Raw genomic sequence first — 25,832 nt, forward strand, 5'->3', positions numbered from 1 at the left:
TGTAAAAGATTAGGAAAAATAAAAGATAAAAAAATAAAATAAAAAGCATTCTTCAAGGCACGGCTGGCAATCAAGTCATTATCTTGTCAGGTTTCCTTGAAGAATGCTACAAGTGTCACAAGCTTGTGCATTTTTCCTGTACTTATCAGAGCATGCAATCTTATCCAATTATCACTCCCAATTTGTCTTTTTGTCTCCCACCACACTAGTGCAGCACTCTTCATTTCCCCTCAAAAAGCCATTTGGATCAATTTAGGCCCCACTCTTTCATTCTTTCGGACCCTTGCCAGTGGGTCCTCTGATATGTACAGAATATGACATTTTGCTGTTCCTAAGAAGGCTTAGCAACACATCTGCCAATATCTGAATCAGGAAGAATCTGACCCGGTGGTGCTTACATTAGCGAAGCACAGTGATTACAGATGCAATGACTCAACAGAAAAAGAACAACAACAAAAAGAATGATAGCAAAATAAAATAAAGCCATAACCAGTCGCTGGGAATTTAATACCGCCATCGGATTTGATTAACAAGCCCTAGTTAGCCTTTTAAAACATGGCTTCCACCCCTGGCTATGCACCCACTATGAGTCAGCACAAGCGCTTTGTCATCAGACCATGGGTGGCTAGTGTGAAAGGCCCATACCTTCACCCACACAAATAAATGACGATATGCAAAGTGCTCGCCGCTGCCCTCGTTACCCAGCGCATTTATAATATGATCTTTTTTCCGAAGGATAATAGAATAAACTGCCTTATAAATTAGCCATAACGACAACACTTGTGGTCTAAGGGGTATTTAATCAAACTGCAATGTATGCGTGTGTGACACTACGAAAACACTACCAGCAGCATCTCCTATAGTGAGTAGCAGGAGGTCAGTATCGTTAAGCGCCGACCCTATACGTGCTCCGGAATTACGGGCCAAACAAAAGAATGAATTAGCCTTTTTATTCTGTGCATGTTCACCGTGATGTCTGAGATCACTCAAGCGGGGTGGTACTCATTTGATCTGCCTCCGCTACAGCACATACTTTCACAAGAGCTCCCCATCACTGGAGGCAGATTGACCTCTAATATCGTGGGGTAGGGGTTAAAGGAAAATGATGAGATGCGTAAAAACTGAGAAGAGAGGGGAGGGGGGGGGGGGGGGGCTGGTTCTCGCTGTATAATGAAGCCATATGGTGACACAAATCTGTGGTCTCTGAAGTATTTTTACAAGCTTTATTCTTTATCAGCTACATCTGTAAAGTCCCTGAAAACATTTTGTTGACCTTCAACTGTAATCATCTCCTCCCGCGTGCCCTCTGCATCGTTATTCCATGGGTGGGCTTTTTGTCTTTGCTGTATTTTCAGCTGCTTTAGGTGCGTGGGAGGGTGTGGGGCAATGAGAGATCACTGTAAAGGCGCGAAAGCACCATCTGTCACTCTGATGAGCAAAATGGAAAACACGACAACCTGCCCGTGATCTTTGCTTTTGGACCTCTGGTATTAGGTTTAGGGCTCAGGAGAGACTGAGTCGCTGGCACTGATAGACCAAATTCAGCTTTTGTTTTAACAGCCACACTTGAAATAATCTTTTCAAATTCTAGAGTGCTCATATTCTCTCTCTTTTTTCCTCTTTTATACCTCCTCAGATAAAAGCAACAACCACACTTTTTGAAGGAGCGCCGTTTTTGTTTTATAAGTGTTCTTCTTCAGACTTTAGACGGAGGTGAAATCAAGCAGAGATGAAATTATAACAGCGTCGACAAACAGGACAGCTGGTCATCTTGTCACATCACTTTGGATCCTGGGAACGTGACTCACCCAAGGATAGTATGTGGCATCGCTGATAATCTTAAAGGACGGCTGCCTTTTTTCTTCTGTCTTATCAGCCTCATTCGAAACCTAATTACGGTGATTTTAATCATACTGTATTACGAGTGATTAACCCTTTAGTGCATTTAATTAACCTTTGCAGCCACCGATTCTCATCAGGCAAAGCTTCATGCTACTTTTTTTCTCCATGACACAGGCTTTAAATAAGCACACTTAAAACTGGTGGGAAATCTAATGTCTAAAGTGGGAGGCATCACTTGTCAATTGCTCAGGGGGACAGAGAAAATTTGATGTATTATCAGCTTAACATCACTGAGGATATGGGTGGTGAGTAGAGGCAATGAGGACATATTTTTCTTGATAATATTCAAATTCTGGGAGCGTGTGACACCCAAATATGGGATTATTACACAGATTAAACCTGACTTCTTTTAGAGGAGTGAATAAATATACAGTACCTATGAAATAAACTGATTCAAACAGAGCCGGAAGATTTGGTAGCATGTTTACTAATCATATATTCATTGATTTTAAATTATTCCGACAAAAATACTTCACTCTGATCAGCAACATAAGTGAAAATCAATTTAAATCCTTGATGCATAAAATTCATGATGGATAATAATTCAGAATTGTGGAACACAGAGTGAATAATTCTGCATATTTCAGGGCAGTCACCACCAGTAAGAGGGGAAAATCATCCTGACAACTCGTCAGTGTGTCGTATAAACACATTATGAATTAAATCTTTGGTACCAAGGGCATGTAGTTGGCTTATGTATAATGTACCATGGCAGAGCATAGCTTTTAACCAGGATTTCAAATAAAAGGTGGATGAAGGGAATGACTATCAACTCTGTGTGGGTGTCTTCATAAATTATCCTAAGCACAATACTTCACGGGATCAACAGTCATTTATCAAAACTATGCCATGAGGAATTTGAACGCTTGCTAGATGTCACACAGAAGCGCACTGGGAGCGGAAAAGAGACAGAAATGAACCAAAGATCTGAAAACTGTGTGCAATATGAGGCTAGACACAAACAAAAGCAAGCACCTCATCAAACAAAATCAATTATTGATGCAATATCATGAAATTGACCCAGAATTGGATGAATGGCAGTCGCAATAATTATGATCAAAACAGGAACAGAAATGAAAGCCAGTGCAACCGAGCGACAACCAAACCCTCTAAAAATCACAAAAACAAACAAAAATGAAAAACAAAAACAACAAAAAAAAAAAGAAAGAAAAGAAAATGGTGGCAAAAGCCAACAAATCCAGCTGGATGTTTGACATTGAGGGGGAAATATGGAGACACACGTATCAGTATAAATAAATTATTACCCTGTGCGCAGACTAGTCAGCCTTGATTAGCTCCATTGTGCTGGTGATAGCGGGTCAGATATCAACATGTACATATACTCTGTCATGTATTAGGGATGCAATGATCCTCGGTGTCCTCTTTAGCACCAACTACAACACATCACAGCCGCCAGACCTTTGTTGTGATGTCATTACAGCCTCGCCTGTGTGAGGTAATTTGAAGAATGTAAAGAATGTGTATCTACATATGCCGTTTATAACAATAATTGGGGTCATTAAAGTAGAGCATTTATGGTGCTAAATGCAACGTCGGCCTGGCAGGCTTTTTATGGACTACTGCTCCCTCGGTGTTTAAGTATATTGGTCTCAAGGCTCTGCGTCACCTTGATCCCTGTGACCCCCCCCCCCTCCCCCCCCGACACCCCAAGAAGTACTCAGTCTTCCCCACAGTGCTCTGCTCTGGCTGTCAGCACTGAGCAAGGCCACCTCTCCTTACCTCTGATTTACATTTATTTCCCTCGCCAGCTTTTATTTATTGGGGCACTTCGCATTTGGCACATATCTCTTATGGAATCATAAGCCCTTTGCTGTACCTTGGCATTCAAATGAGCCTCTCTCCCACAAAGCCTCACTGGCAAAGCTAAGACAGCACTTAATATTTTGAGGACAGAAGCCACAAAAAAAAGTGGGACTATTTATCACGTTGTTTTAGCACGTCAGAAGGCACATTTTGTTTTGTTTTGTTTTGTGCTATTACCTTCACACTTTTTGCCCGGATGAATACCTGATGAACTGTTACTGTGGCTTCCATATTTATTTTTTGCTTTGCCTTGTTTAAACATGTCAGTCAAATATATTAGCACACAGCATCACTCGCCCTTGACCTCAAATACATCAGTAGAGAGTTCAATCAGTGCCGCCTATCCCAGGCTCTTCTAAATCAGGCTACATTGCCACCAACCACTCACACTGAAGTTTAAAATAGCGAGCCACCATAATTGCACTGCTGCCATTCCTCCAGCTTTTGAACATAGAATTAACCTGCACATGTATTTTCTTAATGATTATGCACTTATGGCTGCTTATGAAGGAGGGTGAACACATGAATTAATAACAAGCAGTACAGTGAAAGGTTTGCTGTATTAATTGCGACAAATTCTGTTTTATTTTTTTGTTTCGCTGCACACATTTTTTAAGTGCAAATGACATTCATGTAGACGTGGTCATGGCCTGTGTGGGGAAATCCCCTGGCTCCATGCTGCCACCCTCCCCCTTTCACATCACCTACCATGGGACAGCAAGGGGAGTGTGAGTGGGGACTAGTGTGGGTGGGTTTAAAAAGGAAGTCATGAATTACCTGTCGGGTGGTGATTTGCCCCGCAGTCTTGAATCCCCCCTGACAGCTGCACTCTGAGACACTGTACGGGTCGGAGCTAGTCGATGAGCACTTGGAGAGTGAGTCACAGCCCACCACGAACGTGTTGTCCAAGGGGAGCTCCTGGATCACATGGTGTTTCTTTGGGGCCACTGGAGTCTCCGGTTTGATTTGAAATGTAGGCTGAGGGGACGCGGACTTGTAATGCTTGGCTAAATCTGGGCTGTCGGGTTTGAAGGTGGTGGGCGTGGTGGCCCAGTTGTACTTCCCCATGGTTTGCTCCTCTAACTCCACAGGGAGATCCAGAGTGCCATTAACATGCTCATGTGTGGGGTCGTCAGGCTTGGATTCATCTATGGTCACAAAGTTCAAGAGGAGACTCTTGGGGGATCGCTTCTTTCTCTTCTTCTTTTTCTTGATCTGACGGTTGTCTTGGTTGGGTGACACCCACTCGCCACTCTGCTTGCCCTTCTGCACCACTTTGTGTCTGGGTGTCTGTCGGCACCGCACCAAGGCAGTCACAAATATCACCAAGATGACAGTCATGGTCCCTGCTATGATTGCTATCACAACAATCACGTATCCGTTGGCTTGAGGTGTTACCTCACTGTCCCCTATGTTACGATCCAAGGGTGTCTCCATACTTTTTCGAAGCTGCTCTTGGATAAAGGTAGCGTTTGACACAGTGTCATTGACAAACAAGTGAATAAGTGCGATGGCGTGTAATGACTCAGGCTGGCCTAGATCTTTGACCTTGACTACCAGCCTATGCAGCCCCTGATCAGCTGCCACTATCTTCTCCTGCAGTGTTATGTTACCCGTTGTTTTGTCGATGGCAAAGAGACCTCGAGGGGAGACCCTAGATGTGATGATGATGCTGCTGATAATGCTGTACTGCAGCTCAGCATTCATACCTGTGTCATTGTCAATGGCAAACACTCTGGTGACCACAGCGCCAGGGGTGGTGGTGGTTCGCACTAGGTCATATGAGTAATTGGAGGACGGGATGACGAACACAGGGCGATTGTCGTTCACGTCGACTACATTGATAGTGACCTTGGCGTAGGAGGAGCTTGGAGGTTGCCCCCCATCAACAGCTTTGACCATAAATGTGTAGGAGCTTTGCTGCTCCCTATCAAAGGTGATATTGGGTTTGATCACACCGGTTTGAGGGTCGATGATGAAATTATCTTTCCCGTTCAAAACAGACAGGGTTATAATCGCATTATCTCCAGCATCTGCGTCCGTCACTGTGATTAAGCCCACGGTTCCATAGAGAGGCAGGTTCTCAGGCACATAGAAGTTGTACTCAGGGTGTGTGAAAGCTGGGCTGTTGTCATTAAGGTCCTGGACGATTAGCCTGACAGTGACATTGCTCTGCAGGGACGTGGAGCCATTGTCCCTCGCTATGACAGTGAATGAGTACCTCTCCTGCTTCTCTCTGTCCAGTCGTTTGCCAACGGAGAGAATTCCTGACCGTCTGTCTATGTTAAACCCGTCAGGCGCATCAGGGCCAAGAGTATAAATAATCTCAGCATTATGTCCGCTGTCTGCGTCAGTGGCGCTGATTTTTATTAACTGTGTAGAGGGGTCATTGTTCTCCGGTATGGAAAGTTGGATTTCCGGCTGGGGGAAGATGGGTGCATTGTCGTTCTCATCCTTGATTTTAATTAAAACCATAGCTGAAGTGTTCAAAGGAGGCGTCCCCCTATCCGAGGCCACTATCTTAATTGCATATTCTCGAGTCGTCTCATAATCTAGGGGGGCAGCTGTCTCTAGTAAAAACTGATCATTAAAGACAGGCTTCAACCGAAAAGGAACATCATGGTCAGTGTAGCAAGCTACTTTGCCATAAAGATCTGCATCCTTGTCAGTAACAGTGATGAGGGCTATTTTGGTGTTGAGAGGTGCATTTTCAGAGAGCAGAACAGTCCCATTAACCAGGTTGATAATGTAGCGAGTGTCTATAGAGGGAACATTGTCATTAACGTCTGTAACATTAACAATCACTGTGGCTCTGGAGGGGGTGGAGCTGCCATCGCTGGCGAGGACGATGAGTTTGTGAACAGGAGTTACCTCCCTGTCCAGCGGCTGCTTCACAGTGATCAGTCCCGTAGAGCTGTCGATGGCAAAGTGACGTTTGGTTGAGGCAGAGATCTGGTTGCTGAAAGCGAAGTGGATCTGTGCGTTGGAACCCAGGTCTGCGTCCGAGGCGTGAAGCTGAGCAACAGATGTCCCCATGGGCGCGTTCTCCGGCACGGTGACCTCCAGCTCGCTGTCCTTGAAGACGGGACGATTGTCGTTGACGTCGGAGATGGTGACCTGGAGGATGGCGGTGCTGGACTTGGGGGGGTTGCCACCATCCTCTACCTTTATCTTCATGACGAACGTGTCCTTCTGCTCGCGATCCAGGTTCTGCTGAACGATGAGCTGCGGCCACTTGTCGCCTTCAGGGGTCTCGATGATGTCTAAACCAAACTCGCTGACACTCTGCAAAGACAAGACAACATATTGAGTCAGATTTATTCTGTTTAGTACTCACAATTAATAAATGATCAAGTTTTTTTAGTTTTTCTTTAAACAATCTCGGAACCCATCGGCTATTGGTCGATGACAATAAGCCTCTGGGGGCAACGACCAATATTTCGAGGGTTCTGCTGTAGTCAGCAGATATCTGGGCCAAGACTTTCTCTTCCATGTGCTGGTCATTTTGGCTAATCTCTATAAACAGATATTAATGCAGATACATTTTTAGGACAGCTAATTAAACGCATAATCCTCAGCAAATGATAGCCAGTGGGTTACGAGATTGCATTTCAGCTGATGGGTTCTGCCTTTTTTTGCGCTCAACATGGACTGTTTACCTGCCGCATGATTGGTCGATACTAATCGGACTACAAACAGACTTTAATAGGACAGACCAGAACGCTTCAAGTACCAAAACCTTTTCCCACTGCCTACAGGTACATCTGCAGATATGACCTTTTTTTTTTGTAATTGTCTTTTGTTTATATAGATTTTTCAAACAAACCAACAACCAGCAAAACAAACAAACAAACAACAGGGGGGGGGGCCCCAAGAAAAATGGCACAGTTAGGACTAGATGTGGCACCACTTGTAGATTATTGCCCTCATCAGTACAGTGATGTCCTCTGCCCTCGTACAGACATGAATGCTTTGTCTATTAGGTGTGCTGCCAAAAGGAAGTGGGCCTAACACTCACCAAATCTCATGGTGTAGGATAGTGCTGTGACACTGGAAAACTTAAGGAGATATATCAGTGAAGGACAGGTTTGACAAAATGGCATAAATCTCCTCCTATGAAAGACTACTGGATTATTTTTCATATGGCTTCAGGGTCTAAGGTTAGAGGGTGCCATATGTTGTGTAAACTGTAAAACTATAACTGACATATATTACCATTTATAACAATATCACATTTTCATTTCTGTAGTTCAGTATAATAGATTGTGTAGAATTATTCTTAGATTGTAGATTTGTCAGTCATCTTAGAAAGCTAAACAGCTTGTCGAGGTATTTCCTTAGGTTACTCCAGTTTATTTGTAACCCTTCTAAGGATCAGGCTCTTAGGCAGTGATGAATGTCAAGAGCAAATTAAACGGCCCGGGACATTTTTAAACAAGGCAGCTGGTTTTGGCTCAGTTCTGCTCATCTCAGTTGGGCACCCGTTAATCAAAAGCATTCTCAAACATGCTCATCATCAGCTGGTTCTTACTCATTCTCTACATACACTGTGCAACACTCCCCCCAGAAACACAGGGCATATCAGTTTATTAAGCCTTTTAAAAATATGACCAATCATTGTAGTAAATCTAGTCCATCCACCTCTCCCAGTAACAGCCGCTCGAAGGAATTCATTTACCTCCTTTTTTCTGCTTTCAAATGAGATTTCACTCTACCTTCCTATCTTGTGTCAAGTTAGAATAGAGGAGGCAGCATTGCAGCATTTCAACTTCATAATGGGAGGGAGAAAACTGGAAACGGAAATACAACAATGAGCTACCATTTTAAATACACTGCAAGACCAGATCACCACAGATTAAGAGAAGGGAGTGAAAAACCCTGCATATTAGGAGGGCTTTTTGCTCAAGAAGGGCTAAATCTAGGCAAAAGTAAAGCCGGAGGAAAATGAAAACAAATGCATAAGTAATCCCCATGAGAAACCGCAGGAACTGGCACTGGCTGTTAAGAGTAATTGCCTTCCACCTAAAAAAACTAGCACTAATATTTACAATTTGAGATGGGGTAGAGTATGGATCCATAAATGTTTTCAAATTAGACAAGAGAGGAAGGGAAGGAGAGAGGGAGACAAGTGATAGAAACGGAGAGAAAGAGAGAGAGCAGGGGGAGGAAATAAGAGGAAGATCAAGCCCATGAATGAGCTGCATGCACATTATGAAACAAAGAAGCCCTTTGAAGCTCTTTCAGTCAGAAGCAGTTTCATGGTAAAACAAGAAAAAGCATCCTCTTTAAAGAGATAAGCTTCATGCTGCACATAATGTTGGAAGAGATTACTCTGTCTAGGCACAGCTATCAAATGAGATTAAGATATATACATTCTCCTCGTTCAAGGGAGGAACATTTCAACCAAATTGTGAGCACAAGAGTCCTCAGAAGGTTTTAAAATCTAGAACCGTCCTCGTGCCAGCACAGTGTTGTAGCCGACACAAGGAAACGTGCAGCTGCAGCATGTAAATTATTATGTACTCTGAAAAACTGCTTGCCGAGGGAATGTTGTCAACATGTCAGTGATTGACAGAACTACTTAAACCAGCCAACGCTGAAGCAATGATCTTTCAGACCTTATTTTGTGATCCTTCTGGCAAGCAAAAATCACATAGGGAAACGCAGACATGTTATATAGGACGATATATGGAAATGTCGAGAAGCGGCCTTATGGATGAACTGCGCTGCATCTTTATGCACATGGAAGAACTATTTCTGTCATAACTGAAAGGTCCAAGACAACATTCTGGGGGCTCTATTGCTAAGCACTACTCCATCCGCACAGAGCTCCTCAATCCCCAGTTGTTTGAATAGTTCACAGATTCGGCACAGTAGCTGAGTATCTGCACACTGATATTTGGCAAAGCCTGATTTAATAGTAGGATGTTGAGTTAGGATGTGTCAAAGGGAATGCTGCACAATGATTTATGAGCCAGCATTTCCTCTATGCTTTTGTCTTGGTTTCACACAATTTTACAACTGACAAGACAGCACTCAGCGCATTTCAATAAGTTGAAGGGAGCTATCTCTCAGGCTGTGCATCCTCCTGAATGCAGAATTAGTCTGGTGGATTGTGATAAGATCTAGGGCAGGCTAAGAAAAGGCCAAATACTTGCATGAATCACTCACTGGAAACCCTAAGGCTGAGCGAGAAGGACAAAGCTCTCTAAACGGCTAAGTGTGCACATTATACCATGCCTCAGTCTTTCGCCACACATATACTGTACAGGTGCATGTCTTCTTGAACTTTGATGACTTGCCATTCACTCCACATTATGGGGTCCCTGCTCTGCGGTGGATCAGGGAGGGATCGGGGGCCGCTGTATACGTGGGATGTGTGCGGCACACAATCTAATCAGAGTTGGCTAATTCAAATGGAAATGATTGAGGGATACTGACAGAAGCAGAGGTGGCTGATGATGAGGGAAGGATGACTCTGAACCCCCTTTCTGCAGACAGAGCCTCAGATTATCAGTGGATGCATCTTTCAGTCAAGTTGATGACCTTATTAAAACTAAGAGGAGACTGAGATTGGGCTGTGAATATATCAGGAGGACTCTAGTCACGGTGATGCCCATGGATAGGGCTAACTGGGGAGGGCTATTCATCACAAGCTATAGCACCTCTTTATAATGCTGATAGAAGCTCAGCCTCTCTCTGTCTCTCTCTCTCTCTCATTCCTCCCTCATTCTTTCCCTCCATCCCTCATCCACTTTTGCCCCTGGCCATGATCTCATGCATATAATTAAGACAAAAGAAGCTGGGAATTGTTTGTCTCTTTTTGTCAACCCCTAGAAGAGGATAATGTGTCAAAATAGGATGCTAATGAAAACTGGAAATGCTCGACAGTGAGCTCTCTGCCCAAAAATCCTATTCACTGCCTATAGGCAGCATGCGATGCATTAATCAAATGTTTCTTGCTACTTGGGAATGGAGCTTGAATAAATTTTGCATCTTCAAATGCAAAGTTAGAATCAGTTTAGGAATAAAATTATTCAAGCCCAGACTTGGAGTACCAGCAAAAAGACCACTCCATCCACTCGAAAGTCTTAGGTATATTTCAGATAGGAATGTTGCAAGGAGAAAGCTAGGTAGGTGGCAAAAGGTTAAGTCTAAGAGCCCTTCAGACTGCCCAACCAAAATACAGACACCCACTTCATCATCCACTTTATCAAGTGAGGCAGAGCCCAGCCAGCAGCAGAACATTGATCTACATGAAATGACTTGAACAAGACGCCCACCTTAAATGTGTCTGAAGATGCTGACATAGATGCAACTTGGATTAATGTGGTGTGTGACGCTGCAGAGTCATACACCGCTGGAATAAGGAAAGGGGCCAATGTTTGTGAACAGCCAAAGTCCAGAGCAAAACCAACAGCAGAATCTCATTTAGTCTTGAGTATGTTGCCATGTTGGCCTCTGAGTTATCCCGTGAATACGTAAAGTGATCAAATCTGCTTTCATGGGAGATCCTCCTCCATCCATGCATGTGATTGCTTTCTCTGACCTTGACCATTTCTTAGGACGGCCTCTCTGCATTTCAGGTGACGTAACACACCGCTGCACTACACTGATGGCAGAGTTTCACTCAGAGTGTGATTACCAACCATTATGTGCGGCGCTGGAGCATTGTGTCGGAAGAAATTACCCGTTGTCCCTCTTAGCTTTTGGAAAAGGACAAAGTTGTACAAAAGAAGCGACCACGTTTCTTTTTATTTATTTATTTTTTTTGTGTATGTTGACAATTTGGGCATGCTCCATGTGGAGTGGTGGACCATTGAGTGTGACTCACTGTGCCACACAATGGTAGCAATTTCGCACCATGCTTTGCACAACACAAGGAAACTGGGCAAACTATCATTCTGAGGGAGCTTCTGAGACAAATCTCACAGGACCATACAAAGATAGTCCAAGGGTGGCTTAGCGGCCAAGAGCTATTCTAGGAAATGCTTGCACATTCCTTCCCCACTAAACCCTTGGCTTTCTGCTCTTCTGAAATAAAGGATACTAAAGGTTGAACACGTTTCTGGCTCCTTTAATGCCTCTCCCTGTGTTTTACTCATATGGAACCTGGAACACAAGGAAATTAATCTCGAGTACAATGAGAATATAATGAGAAGAACTGAATCAGGGACGCAGTGCTGAGGATGCTCTAAGAAGAATTTCCTGCAAAAGATAATACAACCACGGTCTAGGCGAGGGTTTTAGAAAGCTTTATATTGTGAAAAGGGCAAAGAAAATGATTGCAGATGATCATCATAATGAGCAGAACATTTGGTTGGTGATTTTCCAGGCATGAACAATTCAGGACATTGCACTGGAGAGGCCTTGGCAGTGGGACTCTTTAAAAATGCAAATTGGTATTCAAGGCAGACGCGGACAGCAATGATTCTGTTCATTCCAAACCCAGTGTTAACTTCATCTGAGACTCCAAGATGGACTTGTCATTTCTGTCTCGCACCGTGCTCTCAAAATCCACTAACCTTTCTTTATTTATTATGTTTAGGGTTTCCTCCAGAGTGCTTGCATCTCCCTCCTTAATTACACTTCATTTGTAAAAGCTCATGTCATCTCCAATCTTCATCTATCCACAAAGCATAGAGTGTTGTCTAGACTATAAATGAAGAATGCATGATATTATCCTACATTTCTGGATTTAGGGCTGACTCCATTAGGCAACCTAGAATATTGCACTGCAGTTTAATAAAGCATCAATTAGATGATGAAGAAAAGCTTTTCCTAGTTCTGCATGAGACACCTATTAACATAATACAGTGCTCTCCTTCTCACTTGCTTAAATATACCATGTTCAGCGCATGTAACCTGTTGCTGTAAATTGGACGTGCGGGATATGCTGTGTGTGCACTTTCTACGGCGCGTTCTGTGATATTACTGTACACGCTGAAAACTTCGCCTTCTTTATAGCCTTTCCTCATAATGAAATAAAGCATATGGAAATATTAATGACTGGTATAAAACATTGTAGGCTTCATGACATATTCCACTTTATGAAAAAGTAGGTCATATTTTCAGCGCGTCAAAATTAATTTCCGATATGGATACACACCACAGCACTACAGCTCTACAGCAGGTTTACAGGAGCAGCTATAATGCAGAGTCTGAATCACACATGAGAACCACGTGGGATCAAACATCTAAAGAAAGAAAATATCGTAAGGACTCACTGATTAAAAATAGTCAGCCAAACAGGCCTGATTCCAGACAGGTGGCAGGCTGCAGGCATAGCAGTGTGTCAGAGATCCATCAATAATGTGTGTGCTTACTAATATTTCGCTTGCATTGGAGACAGTCATCCATATGGTCATATGAAAAGGCAATTCATTTTACGTGTTCTTTCCCATTTCATCCCCTTGTAATGTTCCTCCAAGCCAGAGTGCTACAGTGGTCTTTGGTTTATCAGAGTAATGTTCTGTTCTTGGATTTTCAAAAAGCCTACTTATTCTGCTAAAAGCTTTTTAATCTATTGAATCCATGAAGCGAACCAGTAACTTGAAGACTGTACCAGTAACATGAGGCTTCATGCCCTTATCTTTCATTATCAATATCTTTCACTCATCCACCATTGAACTATATTAATTTCAACAAGATGGCTTTTAGTTTAGACATGACATTGTGGACATACAGTAATAGCCTCTATTAACTTCAGTTAGAGATTCAGCTCCTGATACTTAGATGTTTTTAATTATTAATCACCTAATTACAGCTGACAATCCAGCAAACATCAAATAAAACAAAAGATATATAGGAACCATGATTGGCATGCACTTGAGAGACTGTAGCCCCACTGCTGTTTGACCGCACTCGCTTCGAATGTCATAACTAGATTGTATAGGCATTATCAGCCTCATAGATATGGGTAACAAGGGGCCTGCTACGCCTACTCGTAGGTTCAAAAGACTTATCAGCCCCTGAAGCTGCCTTATTTATCATTAAGTCGTGACCTCTAGTAGGTGTAGTAGTCATGATGGCAACAAAAGAGAAGGTCAGGTGACGCATTGTTAGTAAAAAGAACGAGAAAGCCAGCATACAGTGGAGGCTGGGGTGGTGGATGGGTCAAACAAACACAGGACTTTCACCCAGGAGACCGGGCTTTGTGCCCGGTGTGAAACTAAAAGTCAGTGTTGCCTTATTTTAACTGATGTCTGTACATGTGTCACATCACATCACATTATGTAACAAACACACTTATTTTAACACAATCCCCTCATGTGTCTTAATCCAGATACTTCCAGTAGTACACTTCCATGTCGTACATCGTGTACAACACTTACGTAGTGCGTGAAATTTGAGTAGTGTTAACCACTTCTTCTTCTTTCTAATGGCAAATTGCAACTGGACAGAGCATCACCGCCAACATTAGACTGCGACTATCGCCTGCCTAAATATCTGCTGGCTTGCTTGGTCACCGAAGCAACAGCAATTGCAACAGCTTTCTTGGCTGCATTTCTCACAGGTTTGGTGGTCCCTCCCCTTCTGCTACGTAGTCAAGATGGCGACCATTTAGGGTCAGAAGTGTCCAACACTCTTGACTGTTATGAGTGCACCATCTGGACACTCATAGTGCTCTGCATTTTACAACACTTGCCAATGTGGATGCACTTAAAATAGCAAGTGTAAGTGTGAAAGAAGATGAACTGAAAGACAGCACGTGATGTAATCCTAAACACTGTGTATTGGTGCCTAAACCTAACACAACTGAAAGAAAAACAATAGATAACCATCATTTAATAGGCTGATAACGGCCTTCTGAACATAACAGTAGGTGTAGCAGGCTCCTTTTAATTTTTATCTATGAAGCTGATAACCACTGATGACGCCCATTCAATTGAGTGGTAACATGCGAATGTAGATAAACAAAATCAATATTCATAAATTAACCAAAAGCACCTTTAGAAATGGGCTTCATATCAACACTAAGTTTTCTTTTAACCTCTATTGATTTATAAAAATGTGTTTTTTAATACTTCCTCTATGAAAATTAAGAGGAACTAAGGCCATCCTTTAACAAAATATCTATTCATTTTCATTTTCTGTGTATGTGTGGGTGTGTAAGTGTGAACAGGAGTGAGCCTCACCTTGACCAGTTCATAGTGTTGAATCCCATTGATCCCTACATCAGGGTCAAACGCTGAGGGCACCGGGTATCGGGTGTTGATGGCTGTGTTCTCCGGGATGGAGATGTTTATTACAGTGGACTGGAAAAGGGGCGCGTTGTCATTTACATCCTCGATCAGGAAGCGGATCTTGACCAACCGGAAGATCTCATCCGGCAGCACGGCCACCTCAATCTCATAGTAGCAGCGTTTCTCAGCGAAGACCCCTGAACACAGCTTCTCCCGGTCGATTCTGTGATTGGTGGTAAAGATCTCCCCCGTGTTGGCCTCCACCCTCACCAAAGGCACGTCACCTGTCTTGTACACAGGCTTGAACTGCAGCGGTGAGGATAGCCTGATGCTGGGGTCCAGGTTGAGGTCCAGGTCCTTGCGCAGGTTCCCGATGCGGACGTTCTCCGGCTGCTCCTCCTTCACCGTGTAGTCCCTCTCCTGGGCCCGGCATAGCACGACCACACAGGTGAGCAAGACCACCAGCGCATGAGCCTGACTTGCTAAGTCCATACTCAAGAGTGGACGGGAGCTTCACTTTCTACAGCAGCAACTCTGCCACAAGAGAGGCGAGACAGAGAGGAGGAGGAAAAAAGGAAAGGAGGAGAAAGAGACAGAACACACAATGTCAGTGAGCAAAATTACACGGCATTCAAGTTCGGCTGTAATTAGTACTATTTTCCCTCACGGAGAGTTTTCAACTTGACCTATTCATCCTAACTAGTTATGAGCCCACATCCTTCGTGTGTCTTTGAGAGCAAATTAAAGGCGGTTTTACACAATTAACCTTTGATGACATCCATTGAGCAAGCGGACACGTAAAGGTTAGCAGTTCACGTATTCCATCAATCCATTTCATCGCTGTAATGAACCATTTCATATTTTTATTGAGAAGTATGAAAGCAGTTGGTTTCAGTGTTGCGACAAAATTGTTTGCTTTGAAAGCTTGTTCACAAACTACCGCGCATGGAAAAATGGGATGAAGAGAAAAAACTTAACTCATATCTGAGTCAATATGGTGCAGCGGTGTCTTCATAAACTGCACCTCATATCCAGACCTAAGCATCAGTGCCTCCACACACACACACACACACACACACACACACACACACAGACTTGGTGTAGTACCGCTTCACACACACACACACACAGACTTGGTGTAGTACCGCTTGACAGCAGCTATTAATGGAAAACCTCATTTGCTCTGAATGTAAACAATCGAGCTCTCAAATATTTCATGAACGCCCATGTGTGTAAACATACACAGTAAGATAAGAGCACTGTTTAGAGTATCTGCAGTGGAAGGAGACAACAATGTGAAATTATTTATTGTGGGAGCTGCCATCAGTCAAATTAGTGAAATTTAATCATAACTTCATTACATCCTGACGAATGTGTTTTTCCCCAACAACAAATTTGAACAGCATTCAGTTTACTGTTTGTGCTGAACGATGCCTAATGATAAACCCCCTGAACTGAAAATGCAGTGCAGATGGGTTTACCATCACAGGACATTATTCATTAATAAATGCTCTTGTGTTGGTTGCCACTTTGATGCTGTTGTTCTACAAAAATCTTTAACCGTTTTATATGTGCAAAAGCTTGCCAAAGGGCAAGAACCCCATTTGCCAAAACCCAAGTAGGTCATTGGAAGATGATGAAGGAGTCATACTCTGCAATGCCTTCCCTGCCAGTATATGCTAGCATGAAATATTGACTGCTTTCCACCAGTTAATTAGTAGCATATTTAGTAAGTTATTAGGGGAGTTACTTCATGTGGTTCGCTAGCTCACATTTGGACTTATTCATTCATTTAATCCATTCTCGGATATCTTTAATAAATGAAATCCCATAATTTCCACCACAATCACACAAACGCTTGGCCACACAGGCTTTAATTGCCTTTTGGCATTGCAGTGGTGGTATTCCGGTATAATTATCAAGGCATATCCATGTTCAGTAGATTTTTTTTTTCAGTGGAACAACAGAATACCATTATTAAAGTGTTTTAGTGCGCAGTGACGTATCAGGGTAAAGCCACCAACGCACAGCTATGTTTACTTCTCATAATATTCCTTCCTTCCTCATGTGTATTCCAGCGCAATATTTGTAAAGACTAATATAATTTCATTGCTCATATCCCACTGTGTATTTAGGTCCACCAGCCCTCACTGAGTGTTTATCAACTGCATGATTTTCTTTGAGATATTGGTTTGCATTCATAAAGGCATCAGCCTTGGAATCAAATGTCCATTTCCTTCGATGTATGGCAGAAGTGCATGACAGCCATCGCAGAAACGACGTGCAGCTGGTGCTGAAAATGCATACATACCCGCAGTAACAAGGGACCACAAATAGCTCTTTGGGAAGTGTAATATTCCCTACTTTATGAAATTTCCATCCATTTACATGAGTCAAACAATATCCTGTAGAAAAGGTATGACTACCTAAACTGCTCTACAGGGGTCCTCTAAATTGGCAAGGCAACAGCGTTCGTAGCCATTGAAGCTCTCGGCCTACCGACAAAGGGGAATTGATTAAAAATAAGAATTTAATTAAGCTGGTTTTGAATCAGCAACAATTGCAAGGCGTTCATGCAGCCTGTAAAGACAGATTTCTTTTCACACATTTCATAAAGCAGTCACACGAGACTCATTAAAGAGCAGTTGGACAGGAAAAAACATGGCTGACATTGATCAGTGTGAGGGTGATCCGCGCTACACGTATAGCGCAGGCGGTGTGATACTGTCATGTCAAAATATTGATGAGATATATCCCATTAGTAAGTGTGACACACTTTACTTTGAAGTGTGCATCTTTCCGCGAGTGAGCAGCGATTGCTTTACTGTGATGATCGCCAGGCAGTCCAAGGCTGAGCTCGCACAACGCATAATGAAGTTTAAATTACATCCTTAAATGGGATGTGATTCGCCCAAGTGAAAAAACAGAAAAGATCAAAGCATGATCTAGATTCCCTCTCCCTTGTAAGTGACAATAACGTTCCGCAGGATGAAGGGGCGTAGTATGTTTTTGACTCAGAGTACATGCAGGAGTACAAATCTAGTAACAAAAAGGACATCCTAGCAATGCTAATGTGGTGTTAAGACACTGTATTTTAGTAACAGGGGAGGAATATACATGTATCTGTAGTATATAAATACAATATATGAAGATATGTCTCTACCTACATGAAACTAAAAGGCTTAAATTAGGATATTTTGCAAGCACAAGCCACATGTTGCCCTTCAACATTCTGCAGCCAAACTTGTTTACTCCTCTTATTCTATTAACTCACTGCAGGTTATTTTCTCGTAAGCAGGATTTTTCCCAACATTTGCATGGCGTTCCACTTGTCACAACTCTTTATAAGCCTGTCCATGAGGGATAGGGCTAGGTGAGAGAAGGAATTGTGCTGGAGGGAAAAAAAAAAGTAAGAGGGAGGGAGAAAGAAATCCTAGGTGTCAGTCAGAGTGTCTCCTTTGCTTACATTTCACTAGTCTCCTGAAATGCTATTTTGAGCCCCAGACAGCAGGTTGAATCCAGTAGGCAAACTCAAGCCTCCCTCTTGGGAGACACAGAGTGAAGAGGAGCAAGCCGGCCCGGGATCACTTTACACAACAGCGTGATGGACAGGCCTTCCTGGTGTTTGCATCCGCTGAAGGTAGCACCGAGAGGGGAAGACATACAGCTACTGTCACCCCCCCTACTTTCACCCCTAAAGATACCCTCAACTGGAAACTTTGAGTGGAGTTAGTCTGAGGCTGGGAACCAAGACATTTGGAGTCCTTTAACTGTCAAAGGCAGGTTTCCACCACTGTTGTATCTATCAATATTGCCTTTGGATCCAAAGAGATTTTCAAAAGAGGGCATTGGTAGAAGTAATACTTTTGATTGTCTTGGGCTTTTTCTCTTTTAACAGCTTTAAGGATCGCTGACAGCCTGACAGACCAGGTTTCTGTCAAGATCAGTCAGTTCTTTTTTAGTCCACACAGCCAGAACAATTCTCTTTACACGGTGGAGGAATAAAAGTTGTTTTCTCTTGGGAAACTTCAACAATGACTATATTACCTGAGTCGTGCTGGAAAGTGAGAAAGTGCGAGAGAATGATGTTTGACATAAACGGCCATGTTGACAATGTTAACAGTAGATTTAATACTGACAAAAGATGTACGATACATTCGAGTTCAAATATCACTGGGATTTGCACATCACACCATCTCGTATCAATGCAAAAGGAAAAGACGCTGATCTATCAAAAATTCCGACATGTAATTTGCAGCACAATGTTTGCATAAAAAAATCTGGCAATGCTGTTAAGCTGCATAACCCAGTGGCTTTTCACATTTCAATCAGTTTGTTAATTCTTAGATAGACTCGGATTATGGAGAGTTGTACTACTTGGGTAATTAAATGGTTGCTAGGTAATATTTCTTACCCTCCTGCATTAGCTAAATGACGAACTAATTTACAACCTTGTAATCACGGACCTCAAGAGGGCAGTCCATACATGTAAATGTAATCCTGATGCCAAATATAAGTGTGATCGTTTCGCTGTAGCTTTATATCATCTTCTAATGCTAAACTCTGACTTTAAAATCCATTATGTTTAATGAAAATGTGACAAAACTCAAGTAAATAAATTATCATAAACACCATGCAGTTAATTAACAAAATAAAACTGTTATAAAACTATATTTATATACTGAATATTTGCTTTAGTAGAATTTTCTTTTTTGATGTTACTGAAGAAACAAGGTCAAAACATGTTAAAGAACGTTTTCCTATATTTCAAAGTGGCTGTATTTCAGGTGACTTTTGAGCTGTGGACACCATCATGAATTCTGAAGGAGGCAAATTCAGTGTGAGTGGTCATATTCAGTATATTATGCTTCATGGAAAGTGAGAAGGACACTACATGGCGAATATCAGAGAGCTACTTAGCCTTACAGGGTGGACAAACTCTTTATACAGACTATATGTGACTGTGGAGGCAGAGATTTTAAAGCAGCTTGAACACACACACTGTAAGATGAAAAGCAAAAACACCATCTTTGACACCTGGGGAGCATCTCAGAGACTACAAATTAGCTCCTCTATGAACTCTTTAGAACACACACACAGCCTCCTGACAAGTTAACAACGCCCAGACTCATCAGTCTGCAACCATCCAGCCTGTTTTAAATTTATCAGAGGAATAAAAATGATTGGGAGATATGGTTGCAGCACATACAATATATCAGGGCTGTTGCAGACTGTGATCAATTGCTGTGTGGCTGCTGGTGAATTTGAATTGCGGATGTGCAACCAGCAGATGGTTTTATATTGCAATTTTCAAGTCAAACAAATACTTAGCCTGCTCCCATTTACTCACTGGCTCTTCTTTTAATATAAACGCCTCAGCCTACAGCCAAAATATGCTGCTCACCTTGGGAAGCTTCACATTACCATTTGATTTAATTCTCCAGCAAATATTGGGTTCACTAGGCCTTATGGGACTCTTTATAAAAAAAAAAACAGGCCCAGTTTTAATCTATTGCATATTGTGCAGGTATAGGAACCCAAACAACCAACTGTGGCGGTTAATCTCCAGTCCAACGGGGATTTACATCGTGACTATTTGAACTACTCCTAGTAGAAAACAAGGGTGTATTTATTTAATTATTTATTTTCCTAGAGTGTGATTGTGAGCAGACTGATTGCCCCTGAGGTTATGGTCTGTGACAGCTGAACCGCTTGACCAGGAGCGCGCTGTTACCGCGCACCCACGCACCGTGCTTAGCGGCCAACCTTGCACTGACAAGTCCCTGCAGTTGGATGCTCTTGGAAAGTAGGCCTATCTATGTAACGATCAGTGTTTTCTGAGCAAGACTAAATAACGCCCGAAGTCGTGACCAACCGCGCAGTAGCCTATATTCATAATGCGACAACTCAGCTTAGATTCTCCACGATGCACCGTGTCCGTGGATAATTTCTATTTACATCAGGTGCGCGGGGACGCCTGTTATATCTTTGGAGCAGCTCTAGGAAAACCCACGGAACATCAAAATGACCCACAATCGCAACCCACTGATTTATCCAACTGCCTTGTAGGCTATCAGTAAATTTTCGCCCGGCTCATGCGGCTCTCAGATTGTAAATATAGCGCAGATCCTCGCTATTGAGACATCAATTTGATTTTATACGGAGCACATAAATTAGGCTGCTGGGCGCTTCTCCAGCGTCTCTGAATGCGCTCAGGATACAGACCAGTCATCTGCTCACAGACCACTCAAGTCAAAAACATTTGGATGTCAACAGTAAAGTCATGATTGGGGAGCAAAGCTTACCTTTTCCGCTCGAACAGGATGAAAAATCAACCGTGAGTACCGTCGCGTGGAGACATCACTGATTTACAAAAAAAGAAGTGCCATGAATTAAACTGAAGTGGGGGGAAAGGATCCTCATCAGAAGCGGCAGCAAAACGCAATGCAAGTAGAAAGAAAGAAAAAAATGTTATCCACTACCAAAACTTATCCATGCGCTAAAAAAGCTGTGGTCCTCATGTGCAGGAGAGAAAAATAAATCATGCACAGCGATCAACTTTTGAAAAGGACGCTGTAATTCCTCTTCGGGTGTCTTGGGCTCGCAATCCCACGGCCGGAGATACGCATTGATCCAAGCTGTGTTTTTACATTAACTTTGCATCCCTAGCCTACCATGCCTGGCAATTCCTACTTTATTTTACCAGCTTAAAAACAGCTGGCACCAAATTTACACGTGTGCGTTACAAAAAGGCGTCTTGACCCGCGCGTAAAACTTCAATCCAAGAGCGCAAGAAAAAAAAGGACTTCTGATGAAAAACTGACAGCTTACAGCTAATTTATTTTATGACCACTTGTTTTGACTGATTCGAGGTTGTGCACGCTCCCCAAAAAAACTCTTGAAGGAGGGATGCAGAGAGCGCATCGCCCCCCAATGGAGTTGGATCAAAGTGTGCCTCAGTGCAGCATCACTTACAGGAGCCGGGATAGGCGGTTCACCGTATCTGTCTGCTAAGCTGTAGATGTCTCAGTAGTATTGTATGAACTCAGTTCCTCAATACTGCCCACCTCTCTCCCTCTCGCTCTCCCTCCGACTGACATCATGGCGGAAGGAGGAGCCAAGCGCAGATTTAAGAGCCCCGGTCCTCTTAAAGCCGCACTGCGTTGGAGAGATGCTTGCACTGAGAGATGTAGGTGGATGGCGGGGTATGTGTGTGTGGACCACAGATGCCTCTGCTGTTTGCAGTAGCCACAGTGCTCCAGAAATCCGCCTGAAAGCAAGAGGGGGGCACTGTTCACTTTTATACCGAGCTTTGGTTCTGCTTTTCATTTCCAATTAGGTCTACTGTATCATCGGCACCTCTGAATAATGATGAGGTTCAAATTCTTTTCAGACATTCCCGAGAGTGTCAACAGGCCGTGGCAGAGCTCTTATCAGGGATGAGAAGAGAAATTAGTCCGATAATGGGTTTGTTCACAGTTTCCATAGTTTCCATGTATAAAATGGTGTCAAATAATTCCTGTGATGTGTGAGCCAATGGCAGCTCAGCTGAACTCTTCAACACTTGAAATGCAAGAAATGATTAAAAAAAGGCAACAAAGTACTACCTAGGAAATTGAGGGGAATGTCGCTGAATAAAAAATGACAAGGTGCCTCATTAAAATCAGATATTTGTATCAGCACAGTGCTAAATGTTGTTTAACAGCGTGTAATTTGGACCATAAAACCCATTGAGATGGAGCATTAACAAATCTGCTGGCGGCTGAAGGGCACAATGTCAGACAGGCATCAATGCAACATATCGATTGGCTCAAAAATCCCTGATCACAAACCATCAAGCTGTCACTTTCCTGCTGCCGCTAACTGAATAGGTGTTTCTGTCCCCACGTACCCTACAGCGGGATCTAGCAGGTGGTTTTATGGGGGTCATAAAGGGTTATGGTCACGCAAAGGTCAGATCATCACCGCTGCTATGTTACAGCTGATTACCCTTGTCCCCTTGCCGTCACCTCATACAACAAATGGCTCTAACTTTGCATTTTAACAAGTTTAGCCTCTGGCAAGGTTTCATAAACAGCAATCTTCACCTGTTCAACATTTCCCTCCACATTATTTCATGTCACAACACTCATCCCTGAAGACCAGGGGGCAGGGGTAGGGCCGGATGACTATTTTTTTTTTTTGTGTGGATTAGACCAAATAATATTTTAGTCTTAAAGCAACTGCCTAGAAAATTGCAAAGCTATGTTTATTTTTCCAGCGAGAAAACCCAGCATACAACAATGTGTTTTCTTAATTTTACTGTTAGTCTCAGAGGGCTTCTCATGGACTTCTTTAAAGAGTCTGACTGCCAAAAAGCTCTATTATCTGTCAGAAAGCAGCAAACTCCTCCTGTGTGATGCTGTGGCCAGGGCTATTCTGATATGTTCAGAAACAAAAAAAACTTTCAGAGGAAACTTTTGGCTTTTCGAAAGTCTCCTACATACAGTGTGTCAAATCTCGTAGGATGCATCAGTGGACTGTTATAATTCACCAAACTGAAATATAGCTATTTATGTGTGTAAAACCTGTCTGACACTGGTGGAGATTACTGTTTTACCCTTGATTGATTATTCATGGCAAGAAATCCTTAGTTATAATGTTGCAGCAGCTTAACCAGAGCAGAAGATTAGCTTAAAGGTCCATTCGCTGATTTTTTTCCACAGATTCATATTCTAGTGAACAGTACCAACACTACATTTTCCCTCGGTGCATTGTTACTTTTTTAACACTCTTCAAAGTGAAGTTTTTGAAACATCAGCTGCTTGTTGTGCTTTCACGTGTGATGTTATATCAAAATCAGGAAATGTACAATTATTTTTTCCCCTTACACGGATAATGAGTATGAACGTAAAATATTAACTTTAGACAGTTATAAAACTTTTGACTGAATCTTCAGTCTGAACAGTCAAATACAACAAATGGAATGAGAACACTAATCAAGGTCTTTTTTTTACCGTTACATAGGCTTACATTACGACAGCCTTGTGACAAAATGAACTGACGATGCCCGTCCCGTAACCAAATTACTAAATTCTGCCTCCGTGCACAGGGCATGACAGGACAGGTAGAGACAAAGCCACTGTGCTGCTACTGAAAAAGCTGCTGACTGAGTTTTCTCTGAGCAGCGGGTTGTTATAAGAGTCTGAAAAGTCCAGGTCACAAGTGTTTTGTGGCTTGCAGTTTCTCTGCACCTCCCTTGGGGTTTTCTATCGTCCATATTGGCCCTCATTTTTGGCAAATGGGCTGTTTAATTGGGGATTGCCCATTGTTCCGACAGTCCAAAATTACAAAGCCCTTTTAGTCCGTAAAATTGGACTGAAAGCCCATTTCTCAGACAGCCTGGTATCCCAAAAACAAACACCCATTGCTCCAAAGTCCTGTTTCTCTGAAAATACACACTCCCTGTAGTTAGACAGCCCAATTGTCAGAAAAATATTTGCATTGTACTTTTCTTTAAACCCCACCAAACTGCAACTTTATGTTTCGCTGTGGTGCATGTGTGATTAAGTTTAGGCACAAAAACCACTTAGTTATGGTTAAAAAAAACAGCTCATGTTTGGCTTCATAACACCCACGTTCGGTGGCACAAAAGCTGCTGAAAAAAGCAGAAACAGTTTGGTGAAAAACATCTGGTACCAGTTGTTCAAATGCTGCTGGGAAACTGAAACTAACTGCTGGAAGTGTGTATTTTTGGTGGAGCAGGATTTCAGACGACCAGGCCTTTGTTTCTGGGATAACAGGCTGTCTGAGTGATGGGTTTTCGGTTCAGTGGGATATTTTGTGGACTAATGGGGCTTCAAAATTTTGGGCTGTCGGAACAATGTCATGGCAGTATTTAATCAAGGCACTGAGCCCAAGAATGAGGTTGTGGATACAAGCGGCTGAAATTAGTTTTCTCAGAAGGGTGGCTCAGCTTTAGAGATAGGGTAAAGAGCTTGGACACCCGGAGGGGGCGCGGAGTAGAGCCGCTGTTGATTCGTGTCGAAAGGGGTCAGTTGAGGTGGTTCAGGCATCTGATCAGGATGCCTCCCGGGCGCCTCCTGTTGGAGGTATGTCCTACTGGTAGGAGGCCCCGGGGGCAGATCCAGAACACGCTGGAGGGATTACATTTCCCATCTGGCCAGGGAACACCTTGGGGTCCCCCAGGAGGAACTGGAATGCTCTGCTTGGCCTGCTGCCCCCGCGACCCGGCTTCGAAAAAGCAGTTGAAAATGGATGGATGGACCGAGCTCAAGGGGGGAGGGCTTTAAAGATCCGATTGGATAAGCCCAGTGTCAATCAAGAGAAAAAAACAAACAATGGGCCTATACCTATTCAATGGGCTGGTCAGACAAAACAAACAAAAAAAAGACAGTTGTGTTGGCCTGCCAGGAAAGTTCCCATTTTGCCAGATGGTAAGTTCAGCCCTGTTTTTAAGGAACCAATCTAAATGCCAATAGTGTCATTTTTCAAATAGCCATTACATCTTGCAGGCAACATTTTCTTCAAGATTACAAGTTAAAGCAACAAAGAAAGTGTCTATTTCCACTTTAAATCAAAATGGTGCCCTGCTTAGGGAATCATGTAGAAAAGCAAAGCTTGCTTTTGTTTTTTAAAGATATGATCAAATGGACCTTTTTTTCCCTCAACATTGCCTTTAATCATGCTTGCTGTTGGCCTCCCACAGAATCCATGATTTGTTGTGCACACATGTAAAAGAAATAATTGGAAGAAAGAGCACACTCGCTAATATACCTTATCAGTCAGGCACAGCTGGGCAAGGGGATTGGTGAAGGAAGGGGTTGCAGAGCTAAATTGCAAGGTCGCCGTGTATTAACATACAAAGGTTTTGAGAAATGATAGATTCTCTGCCCACCGTGCTCGATTCCATGCCATTCT

The 25,832-nt window shown here is 42.9% G+C and overlaps 1 protein-coding gene across 3 annotated transcripts in view; it reads right to left on the reverse strand.

Annotated features, from left to right (window-relative positions):
* pcdh11 (protocadherin 11) overlaps positions 1 to 21,944 on the reverse strand; it is a 172,099-nt gene extending 150,155 nt beyond the window's left edge. For all 3 annotated transcript variants that reach the window (XM_050043012.1, XM_050043014.1, XM_050043013.1), the window contains exons 1-3: positions 21,218 to 21,944; positions 14,865 to 15,446; positions 4,504 to 7,011 (exon numbers count right to left, since the gene is read on the reverse strand). In XM_050043012.1, the coding sequence (XP_049898969.1) occupies positions 4,504 to 7,011; positions 14,865 to 15,404 (3,048 nt within the window). In that variant the 5' untranslated portion in view covers positions 15,405 to 15,446; positions 21,218 to 21,944. The remainder of the gene's footprint in view (positions 1 to 4,503; positions 7,012 to 14,864; positions 15,447 to 21,217) is intronic.
* Between the last annotated feature and the right edge of the window lie 3,888 nt (positions 21,945 to 25,832).

This window comes from Epinephelus moara, chromosome 4 (genome assembly GCF_006386435.1).
Source record: "Epinephelus moara isolate mb chromosome 4, YSFRI_EMoa_1.0, whole genome shotgun sequence".
NCBI classification, from domain to species: domain Eukaryota; kingdom Metazoa; phylum Chordata; class Actinopteri; order Perciformes; family Serranidae; genus Epinephelus; species Epinephelus moara.